At 34.0% G+C, this 13,776-nt stretch overlaps 1 protein-coding gene across 1 annotated transcript in view; it reads left to right on the top strand.

The window, feature by feature from the left end:
• The window catches only part of CNTN5 (contactin 5), a 488,760-nt gene that overhangs the window by 383,904 nt on the left and 91,080 nt on the right, over nt 1-13,776 (top strand). The window contains exon 15 of the mRNA XM_055320376.1: nt 8,824-8,944. Coding sequence (XP_055176351.1) covers nt 8,824-8,944 — 121 coding nt within the window. The remainder of the gene's footprint in view (nt 1-8,823; nt 8,945-13,776) is intronic.

Genomic DNA, 13,776 nt, shown 5'->3' on the forward strand with positions numbered 1-13,776 from the left:
ACTTTAACATATCACATTGTATTATAGCTAGTTGTATACTTCTCACATTGCATTGTGACTTTACTAAAGGTATAATTTCTCTCTTATCTTGTAGCCTGTGCAGCTCAGATATGATAGCTTTTATCTCTTGTACCAACTTTAATCTCTTGTACCGATTTCGAGTCAACTGAAGCTCTGTGTTGAGCAAAAAGCACAGGTTGGGTCAAAGTTCAGGCATATTTACTATGAGTAAAAAGGAGAAGGCATGACTTTAAAGATGCCAAGTATTTACAATTTCTTGTTTAGACTAAATAGATACTCTAACAAATGACGAGTGAATGAATGAATAATTTTATAATGGCACTTGTGCCATGACTCTCGTAAAATAAAATATGTAGCTATTATAAAGTTTTATTATTCTGGAGCTTTCCTAGTTGTCATGCCATTAATAGCTGTTTACAAAACACATACTAATGTGTAAGTGAACAAAAATTTTCCTGACCATCTGTATGTAACATCAGTGAGAGGGAATTCCAGAAGCATATGCTTAGTGAAAGATAGTTAATATTATTCCATTATTAAACAATGATGTAATCTACTCCAAAGAAAAACATTTATTCTCTATCTTGACTATTAACATCATTTTACATAATTGTATTTTTAACACAAGAATTAGGAAGATGTAATATCTTATATTTCTATTTTTTTAAAAGATTTTACTTATTTATTCATGACAGACACAGAAAGAGAGAGGCAGAGACATAGCAGAGGGAGAAGCAGGCTCTATGAAGGGAGCCCGATGTGGGACTTGATCCCAGAACTCCAGGATCACGCCCTGAGCCGAAAGGCAGATGCTCAACCGCTGAGTCACCCATCCCATTATTTATTTATTTATTTATTTATTTATTTATTTATTTATTTATTTGAGAGTGAAAGTGTGCATGAGTGAGGGAAGGATTAGTGGGGAGGGAGAAGGAGAGAGAGAATCCCAAGCAGACTCCACACTCATTTCAATCTCATGACTTTGAGATCATGACTCAAGCCAAAACCAACAGTTGGACACAACCAGCTGAGACACCTTGGTGCCCTAGAGTTTACTTAAAAAAGAAATATACAGACATTAAGGTAGAAAAAAATAGATATTTTACAATTTACAAAGAGATGCATGTCAATTCCTTGGTATTTATTCCAAAGAGCACCATTTCCTAGAATACACACGTCCCAGGAGATCACAGATAATATCAAAGTGGCTTGGAGGGTTCAGCACACAGGGCCCCACACTGAGAAGTGTCCTGTGCTTGGTGTACTGCTTCACAGTACCATTTTGAAATTCTGAATAATTTTTGGACAAGGGGATCTGTATTTTTATTTTAGAATGGGACTCACAAATTATGTAATCAATCCCAGTGGTCAATTAACTCTTTCTAAAAAAAGATGACTTAAACAAGTCCTTAACATATGAAGCAGAATTTGGAGACTGAGGGACTACTTGAGGAAATGTGTAGAGAGTACATTTTCCATTATAGTGGGAGACAAGGTAGGTTGAGTCCAGCCTTAAGTACTCATTAAGAAGTTGGGCCAACTTGTAGACAGTTAAGTAAAGATAGCCAGTGAAGATTTTGCAATTGTAAATAAAAATCAGTTTTAAAGAAGGACAAATCTAGCAATGGCATGTCAGATGGAAAAGGGTGAAAGACATAGAGGATATAAGAAGCTGATTTGAAAATTACTATTAGAAATTGAAATTTAGAAGCCAATGTTCATAGAATGATTGTTACAACTATATGAAGCACACAGAAAGAGAAAATATCTTTCTTTGGATCCTGAGTAGTGTGTTTATCAGATGACACACCCATTTCTCTAATTCTGTTTATTCCAAGCCTAGTTGCAGATATGAGGAAAGCTACTCCATACTCTCTTATGTTTTTTCAATAAAGATATATATATATATATATATATATATATATATATAGAGAGAGAGAGAGAGAGAGAGAGACCCAAAGTTTAGCATAGCCCATAGAAATAAATATCTTTTGAATGAGTGATAATTGCATAAACAATAAAAGAATACATCTGATATTCTTAGCAGGTGTGTAAGATAAACTTTAGCAACAGTTAGGAAGTAGTTCAGAGTAAGTTGAAGAAAGTATAGACTGATAAACTGTGTGACCTTGTCTATTTCACCCCTCTCTTAACTCAAAGGCATTAGATTAGTATAGAAATGACAGTCTAGGCATTTAGAGCTTGTCTTAATCCATCAAGACTGTGATAACACAATACCATAGAGCGGGTGGCTTATACACAGCAGAAATGTGTTTCTCACAGCTCTGGAGGCTAGGAAGTCCAAAATCAAGGCACTAGGGGATTCAGTGTCTGGTGACAGATGACCATCTTCTCACTGTGTCTTCACATGATAGAAGAAGTAATAGAACTCTCTGGAGTTTCTTTTATAAAGGCACTACTCCTATTCATACAATACTTCACAAACACCTCACTTCCAAATGCCATCACATTGGGGATTAGATTTCAATATGTGAATTGGGTGTGTGGGGGGTGGGGTACACATACAGTCTATAGCAGAGCCCTTTTTCCTTGGTCATTTATGTCAATCTTAAATAAAGGAATGCCCATTTACGTCACCACTAGGGAAAAGAAAGTCAATGCACATATGTTCAGATAAAAGACATTTTTTTTTAAGAATCTGGGAACATGCATACCACCAAAGTCTGACATCCACTAACATGTTAAATGCCACATTCTCTAATCCTACATGTCTACTTGGGAAAGGAGGAACATTAATGTGATACACAAGGCATTTTGTCATTCATTCATTATTCTTTGTATATCCAATTTTGCCATTGAGGAAATAAATATGATTTAACATTTTTATTTTTAAATTGTTATACTAAAATTTAATTGTAACTTGTCCTGTATATTCTTGCTAGGAGCTGCTTCCTAATATCTAATCTTCATTTTAACCAAGATAGTGGACTGGTCCCATGAATTCATGACTTTGTACTTATAGTACTAAGTGATCCAGCTTGGATAGCTGGTTATTTTGAGTTCATCAAATAGTTATCAACTCGTTCCTCTTTAATCTATGTCACCAAGGAAAGCTGCTTCTGCATTTTCCTTAGTATTTAAAAGTATATTATTAGAATATGTGTTGGAACTGAAATACCAAGGTCTTGGTAACGGTATGTGAGAGACATTTTTGCCTATTTTTAGTCTTCAGTTGGATGCACTTACTATTTCATCATTATAGACATAAATGTTTTTGTCAAATAGTACTTTGTCTAGCATTTTTACAGTAGCAGCAATTAATGTTTCTGTTTCAGAGAATATTTCCAATTACTTAGACATGCAAGTTAATATCATCTTTTTTAAAAAATATTTTAAACTTGATGGGATGATCGCTGGGTGTTACACTATATGTTGGCAAACCGAACATCAATAAAAAATTAAAAAATTAAAATATTTTAAAACCCATGTCATCATGAATGCAAATTGTATTATATAAAGGTTTAAGGGAACAAATAGTTATAAAAAGAAAAATAATGTTATGTATACGATTTCCTTATAATGATAGGATACTTTAAACAAATCATCCTATGGGAAAAATAAATACTGTACCGGGGAAATCTTTTAAGTATTCAAGAGTTTATGTCAATAACATTAATCATATCTAATAATCCATGTCTCATAGCTGATACCCAGGGTTTTTATGTTAAAAATATTTTTAAAATCACATCTCACAGAATTTATATGCTATTACTTTTACTTTGTATAGAAGAATGGTTTGTAGGTGTGTCAGGACCCAGGGACACTGGAAATGCCTTATATGAGCCTCTTGAGAAAGCTGAATAAACCCTAAATGAGGGCACAGAAACTGCCATCCCCTGCAGGCTCTGACTGAGACATTCAGCATGAGTCTTATTTACAAAAATACTCAATTTAATTTATCTTATTATTTAGATGATTCATTCTCCAAACATTCTCAGAGTGCTTAGTATGTGCACAACACTCTGCTAAAACCTGATGAAAAAATTGCTTTAAGAATATTTTAGATTATGAAGTATTTCCCAAATAGTTCATGTATTGTACTTTGTTTCACTTGATTTCCCTCATGAAAGAGACAATGCAGTTGTCATTATCCCAATAAAGTGAACTTCCCAGAGTTTCAGGGCTAGGAATATGCTAAAAACTAAGGCTAGAATTCAGGTCTTCTTATTCTGAGTCCAGAAGTTTCCCTATAAGAGAGGAAGATTATATATATATATATATATATATATATATATATATATATATATATATATAACTATATATATATAACTATATATATAGTTAAGTATCAGAAAACTTACTATATCTATGGAAAACATTGATAGATATTTGTTGAAGGAGTGAATACCAATTGAAGAAAGATTTGTCTTGGCTAAGAGTGCAATTATAGTGTGCTTGAACAGATAACATTTATCAAACACTTACTATAGCCAGACATTGCTATGGGATTTACTTGTACTATCGCACTGCAACTGTGAGAGAGTTCTGCATGATAGAGTAATTTTCCCAAGTTAAAAATTTAGTAAGTGGTAGAGCTGGTATTCACACAATTCTGTCTTTCTAAAACCTGTATATACTCTAAGTACCTTTTTTCCACTGTTCTATGGTCTTTTCTTATTTCCCATCCTAACTTCTTTGAAAGAAAAAAAAAGGTGGTGGGGAGGAGGAGGTATGCAGGCACAGAGAAGACGGAAGAAGTCATTCATGCATTCATCAGCTCATCCAATGATCATTGGCTAAATTAGCACCTAGCTCAGCTCTGGGACTACCCCATAGTAGGCCTTGGCAGTGCCTCCCAAGAATATCAGGTGCTACTTGAGAGACATGAGTAAAACACTATTGAAGCATAACTAAACAGTGGCAGAAGTAATGAAGCCTCACCCAAAAGTTCCAGACAGACTTTACCAAGGAGAAGGCATTTGAGCTGTCTAAAAGAAAGGAGAAAGAGTATTTGCAACAGAACAATAGGCAGAATTAGGAGAAGTTTTCCGTTGGATGGGAAATGTGAGATAAGACTGTACAAGCACAGGATTCTGTCGTAGGAGGTAGCATCATGTTCTAAGTAAAGAGCCTTCTGTGTGGAAGTGAAGAGATTGGACTTTAACCTCAAGGTAATAGGAGCCAGCAGACACTTTGAAGAGCAAAATAATATGTGTTTCCATTTTTAGGAAGTCTTAACTAGAAGTCCTATGTTGGATCAGCAGGATATTTAGTCAAAGTGAAAGCAAATAAAGACTTGGACTTGAGTGGAAGGATGATGGTTCCTGTATTATTTCAAAGCCATAAATAAAAATAGTGATAATCTGGCAACTGCTCTAGTAAGACTATGTGATCCAGAAATGTAAATGATTTAGTCATGTTGCTGCTCTCACAGAGAGTAAACATACAGTACCTTTCTTGATCCTTTTTTTAATTGAAGTGTAGCTGACAAACAATATTACATTAGATTTAGGCATACAATGTAGTCATTCTGCCAGTCTATGCTTTATGCTATGCTCACCACAAGCATAACAGCCTTTCTTAGAGAGCCTTCATACATTCAACCTCTCAACAAATATTTATTGAGCTCCTACCATGTGGCATGTGCAATGCTAGGTGCACAATGCTGGGAGCATTATGTTAAATACTGGTTGTGGGGAAGTTCATGTGAAATAAAATATAACAAAATTTATTCATAAAGACAGGATATAAAGCAAGTGTCAAACAAAACAAGAAAAGAAAGAGTAACTCCTAAGAGAGAAAATGTGAATATGAGGTTTAAGCTTAAGAAAGCAAGCATCTGCCGTAAGTAATCATTTCATTAAAAGTGCACTAAATTGTGGAGGTTCTCTCTCAGGAACTGCATAGTGTGGACTGAGTGAGATTAAGTATAATGGGTTCTCACATGAATTCTTCTCATTACTTCTCTTAAAAGATCAGTAAATCTAAGAAAGGGTAATTTAGATTTAGTGTTCACAATCCATTCATTTTACTTTAATCTTTCCAGTTTAGAATTGTAAAAATATAACACAGGTATGATCCAAAAAAGAAGGGATGAGCCCAAAATGAGACTATTTTAACTCCTCAGATAGTCTTGACATTGACAGAAATGCAATAGGCTATAGACTTTTGATTCCTGATAGTTGGTGATGGAGCTTCAACCAGTTAATAAAGCATTGCACATTATTAATTGCAGGCACCGAGTAAAGGACAGCATAGGAAAGATAATCTATACCTCACCCTCCTGAATCCTTTGAACCTTTATGTGATTTTCAGTGAAGCCTCATCATGATTCCATTAAGCTTTTCTTTTACTATAATTCAACAGAAAGGACAAAGGTTTGAGGACTTTTATCCAGGACAAAAAGAAATCAATAATTCGGGAAGAAAAAGTTCTGGAAGATTAGACAATCAATCATTTAACCACAAGATGTGATTTTATAAAATAATTTTTCAAAAATATGAGCCTAAGACTTCTAATCATTCCTTTTCTGCTATTAAGCTACCACCAATCAGTTTGTGATATTAAAAAATAAGCTAATAAAAAAAAACCAAGAAAACAGAAAATACCAAGCACGGTCTTTCAGAAGCATTATTGCTGGAAATAATAAATAATTATTCTTGATTTTCTGGACTTTTCCTTAGCTTTTCCATTAGACATAGGTCTCATTCCAGGTTCATAGCGTGCATGTTGATTCCTGATTAATTTAAGTGCCCTATTCAGAGAGCTTCTTTGAAATCCAAGGGGGAAAAAGAAATTTTCACACCTAAGATGGACCCATACTACATAAAGTGATAAAAATATCACTTTATTTAAAGTGATACAAATATCATATTATTTATATGTATTAAATTACATTGATTTGAGAATGGATTATGCCTTATAATGTTTACAATTTGCTTTTGTTTACCCATATTAAATCAAAGAGTTTTTTTTTCTTTTTTTTTATAAATTAATTTTTATTTGTGTTCAATTTACCAACATACAGAATAACACCCAGTGCTCATCCCGTCAAGTGTACCCCTCAGTGCCCGTCACCCATTCACCCCCACCCCCCACCCTCCTCCCCCTCCACCACCCCTAGTTCATTTCCCAGAGTTAGAAGTCTTTATGTTCTGTCTCCCTTTCTGATATTTCTCACACATTTCTTCTCCCTTCCCTTATTAAATCAAAGAGTTTTAAAATACAAAGTTCCTTTTCAGATTTGAAAAAAGTAAAAAGTCCAGTATAGAAGAGAAAACGAAATTTAAGAGAACCAATTTATCCTAAGAAAATTAGCAGCATAAGCCGTTCTCTGGACAAATATCACACTCTTTGGAATAATTGTTATGACACTTTAATGCATTCTCACCATGAAGCATTTCCTTGTAAATCACTAAACCAGACTATGTCTTAACAATTATTTTGAGAGAAAACTTCAATACTCTTAGAAGTTCCTATCATAAGACTAATAAAAAGGGGGAAAAAACAGAAATGAAATACCAGAAAGAAATTGTTTAAAACATAGTGTACAGTTAAGCATTTAATTTAAACACATATAATATGAGAGGTAAAAACTTCCAATAACTTCACACACTTTCAATGAATGCTAAGGAAAGAGAAAAAAATCAAAGGAATTTCTAGAAATTCTTCCCACTTTTATGGTTTTTATGTAGCCCATTGGTCTGTATCAAAATAAAGGCAAGCAACTAAACTCAAATAATTATTGGGAAACTGCCCTCTAAGGACAAATACATCACTTTGTTAAGGTGACTTACCTATTCCATCAAAAAATAATCTGAAGTACTCCTCTTTGGCTTGCCTCAGACATTCTTTCATATGCTCAACTACTGTTAAAGAGAATGTTGAGTGCTTTGAAAATGTTATTTCAAGCTATGTACATCTACGCTCATTCTAACTGAGTGTTTTTTATTGCAACATGAAACTTGAAGCAAGTTTTGGAGTTTTGCCATGCTGTTATAAAAAAAATGCCTTATGACTTGTGAATTCCAGATCTTTTGAAGTTTGCAAAAAAAGAAATCTGTCTTTCCTGCTAGAGTAAATGAAAGCCAGAATTAAGTAATGAAAAGTCTGTACCTGTCACTCTAACGTGTAGGCTCATCACTAATCCCATGAACTGGCATGTCTACAAGATATTCCCCCTCATACTCCTTAACTGCAATTCTTTGAATGTGTCCTAATCATCTCACTCCCAAAAAGAACCAAGTGTTTGGGACCTCCTTTGTGTTTCATGACTACAGTGATTAACAGAAATTCAGGCTGACCCTATTCTCTGATAGTGGTGATTACAGGAAGAATATATCTTTCTTAAGTAAAGACACATGGCTTTGGGACCAGCAATCTTTTACCTAAGGACTCTCGTTCTGTTGCAATCATTCAATGAAATTGCACAAGATCATCTTTTGACTGCTATCTTCTCATAGTTAGTTTCCACAAATTGCTAAACCTTTCAAAACTATTGTCTTGCCACAAAACAGGCCTGTCTCTGAATGTCAAAGCAATAATTTTGCCTCACTGATTATTTGTCCAATACTTTTAAATATATGAAAGTTTGTGCACATTTAAATATTTCTTAAATATTGTAGCTGCTAAATCATTAAATGAAATATTAAATGTTCAAACTCTTTATTCCATAATTTCTATGTGTTCCTTAAAATAGGGCATGTTTAATTTCTGTATTGTTGTCATATAATTGTAAGGAAAAAAATGGGCCCTTTGACCTAATGTGCTAAATTCCCCTTAGAGCACCTTGAACTAGGCAGATTTGCAACATTTTAAACTGGCACTTCATCCCTCTTTCAGCAAGCATCCTCTGCAGATTTAATGATCAGGAACATCCTTCTGATGCATGCTGGGAGATATGGCTGCAGGGTACAGACCACAGCAGACAGTGTGTCAGATGAGGCAGAGCTTCTTGTTAGGGGTGAGTATGCTCACAGTGCAGTCTCAAGACATGATCACCATGGATTATCATACACAGGAATTCAAATGCATGGACTTTGAGCACATTACTGCTGTGCATTTTACTTTCAGTTTTACAATATATGTCATTTTTGCTTAACCTTTTGCCTTGGAAAACTGCTTCTTAGTAACAGACAAAACCTGTAGATCCAAGTTCACGATCTAAAACACCTTTAGCAGTTAAGTGGTCACTCAGTGTCTCACCAACCTGATGCCAGATAGAAACTGTAAACAGTTGAGTCACAGATACTTGGACTACAGAAATAAAATTTGTTTGTGTGTGGATGTGTTTTTGAATACAAAGCCAATGAAACCCTTAGGCATTTTTTTTCCTCCACTGACTTCTAAATTCTGTTTCCCAAAATAGGAAGACTGCATGCCCTATATGGTGGCACTTAGAATTGTTCAGTTACAAGGATTTTTTCTAAGTCTGAAAATGTTAGTCTGTGCAGAAATGGCAGTTAAGTGGTTTCTACTATGAACCAGGCTGCCAAAATCTGCAATCCTATAAAGTTACATCTAAAGTCAATGACTGCAGCACCAATTTCTTTTAGCACAGTATTCCCCAGTATGGGATATGAAGCTCCTAGCATGCATATTTTCTCTCTCTTTTCTTTTTTTTCTTCCTTCATTCCTTCCTCTCTCGCTTCCTACCTTCCTTTCTCTTTTTTCTTCCTTCTTTTCTTTTCGCTTGAGATATAATATACCTACAGAAAATTCCACAAATTATTGTGTACAGGTGTATGACTCAATGAAAAACCAAATGTGAGTACACCATGAAACTAAGTTCAAAGAAAGAACTAGAACATTACCAGAATCTCACCTAGTACCTCTCCTTTTTTTTTTATTTTAAACAATTACATTTTGAGTGATGTGAGTATTGCATGCTAAGACCCTTTGCATGATCTCTGCAAATAAAATGCACAATCCATAGCAAAAAGTTATATTTTCAATTAACTTGTCTTTTATCTACTTGGAGTGTTTTCCAATCATATTTTTTAAGAATTCATATATGATATTATATAAAAACCTTGAGTAGGAAACATAAGGCATATAGTATGCTTCATCATCTCTTTGTTTTAGTTGTATGTATTATCAAAAGTTTGTTGATTTTTGGTAGTGCATCCATCATTAATTGAATATTATTTTGAAACAAATATGTATCTGAGTGGCATTTTTTCATTTTTTAGTGCATATGCATTTCTGTTCAAAAGATGATTTGAACCTTTCTCCAAATTCATATCAAGAATGTGTATCTGCATTACCCTTTTATAAAACATCAATATATTAAAGTTCTCATCCTCTCATGATATTCCATTTAGCTAAAAATGTTTCTTTTATGCCTTTTGAAGTTCAAGGCTCATGGAATTGCAAGCCCTCTACTGCAGTCAAATTTATGGAAAATAGCTTTCTTCTCTCTCTGTAGTCTGTTTTAGATTATATGTATTTATTGTGTAGCACTTGCCTAGTTATTTAGAATGATGCTCTTAAAATTGGAGATTTCTAAATGAATAACACAATTTAGAGACTGATAACAAGAAATTAGGTATTTTTACAGGGTTGTGAGGGACAAATTTAAATGAACAGTCGGCTCCGTAAGTAAAATTAAACTCAACAGGGTTTAGAACATAATTCAGGTTCAGCTTTTTTATGTTCTGCTCTTTTAGCCTTTGGCTTTATGCCTAGGAGAAGATAAAATGCATAAATGTTGAAATTACACTCAAAAGAAATTTCAAACCAGTTGCTATTGTCTGAATATTCATGTAACATTCAGCTCAAGCTTTCATTCAAAGTGAGTTTGATCAAGTCTATTCTATTATATAGAATGTTCTATTATATATTTGCATTACTTTTCTAAAATTAGTAAAAAATAGTTTGCCTCTTCTTCCTGGTTGGTCTTAGATAGATTTAAAAACTTAACTAGGTGTTTGGGTTCTTCTTTTTTAATTTTTTATTATTTTTGTTAAATTATCAGCTCCTGGTAATTGAAGGAACTTGGATGCTTGGCTATTGCTGTTTCTCATTTTGGCTTGTGAAATAAACCTCATACCTTGCCATTATGTCTCCCATTCCCATTCATTGGTTCATAAATTTGGGGAATTCAAATAGTACAGGCCACAGGACCAAAGCTGAGCATTCTAAATGGAGTTCTTCTAATGATGGCTACAGTTCCAGCAACAGAATTCTTAAAGTGCATTTTTTTCAAGTATGTGTCACATAAAAATGGGCACAGCAAAGACAATTCCATCATACATCTTCCTATAGAATACCATCATTGGATTGTCTCAACAGTTCATTTTACTCAGTGTTGAGCCTGAGGAACATTCTTGGGTGGCAAGGGATAAATTTCTATAACCCTGTACTTCTATTGTATTGGGGCTAGGGAATTAAAAAACTATATCCCTCAAGATTGATGGAAGCTACTTTTTTGTCATCTCTTTCCCTTAAATATAGCCTATGAAATTCTTTTGTTCATCTTACCAAGTCCTGAAATTCTACTCTGGACCTCATAAGTACATTAAATTGGAGCTCAGAGTATAGCCCTAAAACTAAGACATTGCCTGCTTATAATCTGAGTTTCTGACTAGTAATACCTCCTGCTTCTCTTCTCATTCACTATTTTAAAGCTATATTTCCCCCAAATGCTTATTTCCACTGTTGCTTCATTTTGCTTGTCAATTAACCTCTTTTCCACTATTTTTATCTCCAAAAATTGAATTTTCCCATAAATAATCATCTGAAGCATAAAATCACTTGCTCTTGCATACTTAATATTCAGTGAACTAGCCTTATTGTAGCTCCACAAATAATTTGGAGAGCCACAATAGAAGTAATGAATATGTTAAATTATTTTTATTAAATACAAAATAAGTTAAAGCCACCCTTGGACATCTGTGCACAACTTAGGTCACTTATTCAAGTGTGATACAGCAACAAAATAGAAAGTAAAGCTAGACAATGCTATGGAGAACCTCTTTACAGTTAGATAGAACTGTATTATATTACCCAGGGCAAAGGAGATTGAACATTAAGAGATAATACATAAGGATACATGATTTGTAAAGAACTGGTGCTCCCAAGTAATATGAGAGATGACCAAACACAATATTAAAGACTTCAGAGAAAAGAGAGTGAATCTTTTGTTGTTTTATTTTACAAAGATGAATGTTAAAAATATGTTTCCCCAAGCCCATATAAGAGTATGAAGCTGTTATGGTTTAAAGAATAGAAAAAAATATGTTTAGCTGAGCTGTGGGAACTGGGAACCAGATCTTGAGTTCTGTTTATTCCACCCAGAGGCAGAAGAAAGAGTTTAAAAATTCACTTTGTGCAAATTTTATATTCACATTACTGTTTATTAATACAAAACAGTAGGTCAAGAACTCTTGGAATAGTCAAAGAATAATTAATAATCCTTTTGCTTCTCCTGAATGCATACCCTTTATGTATGTGTTCCTTTCTCAAAATTTAGACAACAATTTTCATTTCCTGGGTTACAACTTACAGGATGAATCTGATGTTCATTAAGTTGAATTAAAGAAGAAAGACTCAACCTTAGGATATAACTTGTTGAGAGATATCGCACTATTTTTAACCACTCATCTCTTCTTATTCAATTTGGGGTTCAACCTGTCTTTCAATTGTATTTGCTTTAAATTGTCCATCAATTCAATTCCATCTATTCTTTTCAAAGAAAATATTTTTCCTTGAGTATTTTCTCTTTATCTCTCCCAAAACACCTAGCCAATTTTCACTGAAAATCTAAAACTATATAAAGTTTGACTGTTTTGTCAATTAAATAAGTCAACAGGTATATATTGATAATTTGGTATTCGTTTACTCAGCCATTCATTCAGCACCTGCTCTGTATCAAGCGCCGAGCAGGTACATGCATAGGAAGATGAAGGCACCAAAGTCTCAGCCCTCTGTTTGGCTCTATGGCCACTAATCCACTAGTATGAGAGGCATCTTTGGGAATGGCATGAGAAACACTAAAAAAGTAAAGCTCCCTGGATAATGTTCAGTCTTTTAGGGGAAATAATGAAATACTAGGAGACAACATGGTCATAGCTACAGGACGACATAATTTGTGGGAACCAGTGAAAACTAAAAACACAGAGATCCTTGATCAAAACTTCAAAAGAATTTCAAGACAATGATAACAGAGAATTCATCCAAGTATGGTGACCTTCTAAGGTAGGCACCCTGAGTGCACAGGTAGCACAACCACGAAGCCAGCTTGCTGTAGCTACTAAATTATGCATTATTCTATAAGAATACAAGGACTTTAGCAAAGGATACTAAAATATCTTTTTTTTTCCATTTATAACAAAGTTGTCTAAATCTGTGTTCTTGTCTATAAAATTAGCACATTAGAACCTCTTTAGAGGTTTTACCAGTTTTTTATGCCAAATATCTTTTAATTATTCTACTCCATCTGGGAATATTTTATTGTATTAAAATAATCATTGATTCATATTTCTATGAAATTCCCACCAAAACCTCTTATCATTATGTGGTACAACATTAACCAAACTAGGTGATTTAAATCAATCCAAATACAGAGGCTTTACAATTTAGCTACTTGTGAAGTGCTGCGTGTTTTATTTTGTTTTGTTTTCAAATAGTGGAAAATAACTTAAAGGTATCAATTACTGTCTGATAGAAACCACTTTGTAATCTTTGAATAAATTCTGTTCAAACCATAAAATTTTCAGTGATCTTCCCAAGCAAAAGAGGAAAGTTTGAGAATCCTCTGCCTTTTGCCCTTGGAAGGATGCCAGTACAATAACT

The sequence above is a fragment of the Nyctereutes procyonoides genome, unplaced genomic scaffold, assembly GCF_905146905.1.
Source record: "Nyctereutes procyonoides isolate TBG_1078 unplaced genomic scaffold, NYPRO_anot_genome, whole genome shotgun sequence".
Lineage (NCBI taxonomy): Eukaryota > Metazoa > Chordata > Mammalia > Carnivora > Canidae > Nyctereutes > Nyctereutes procyonoides.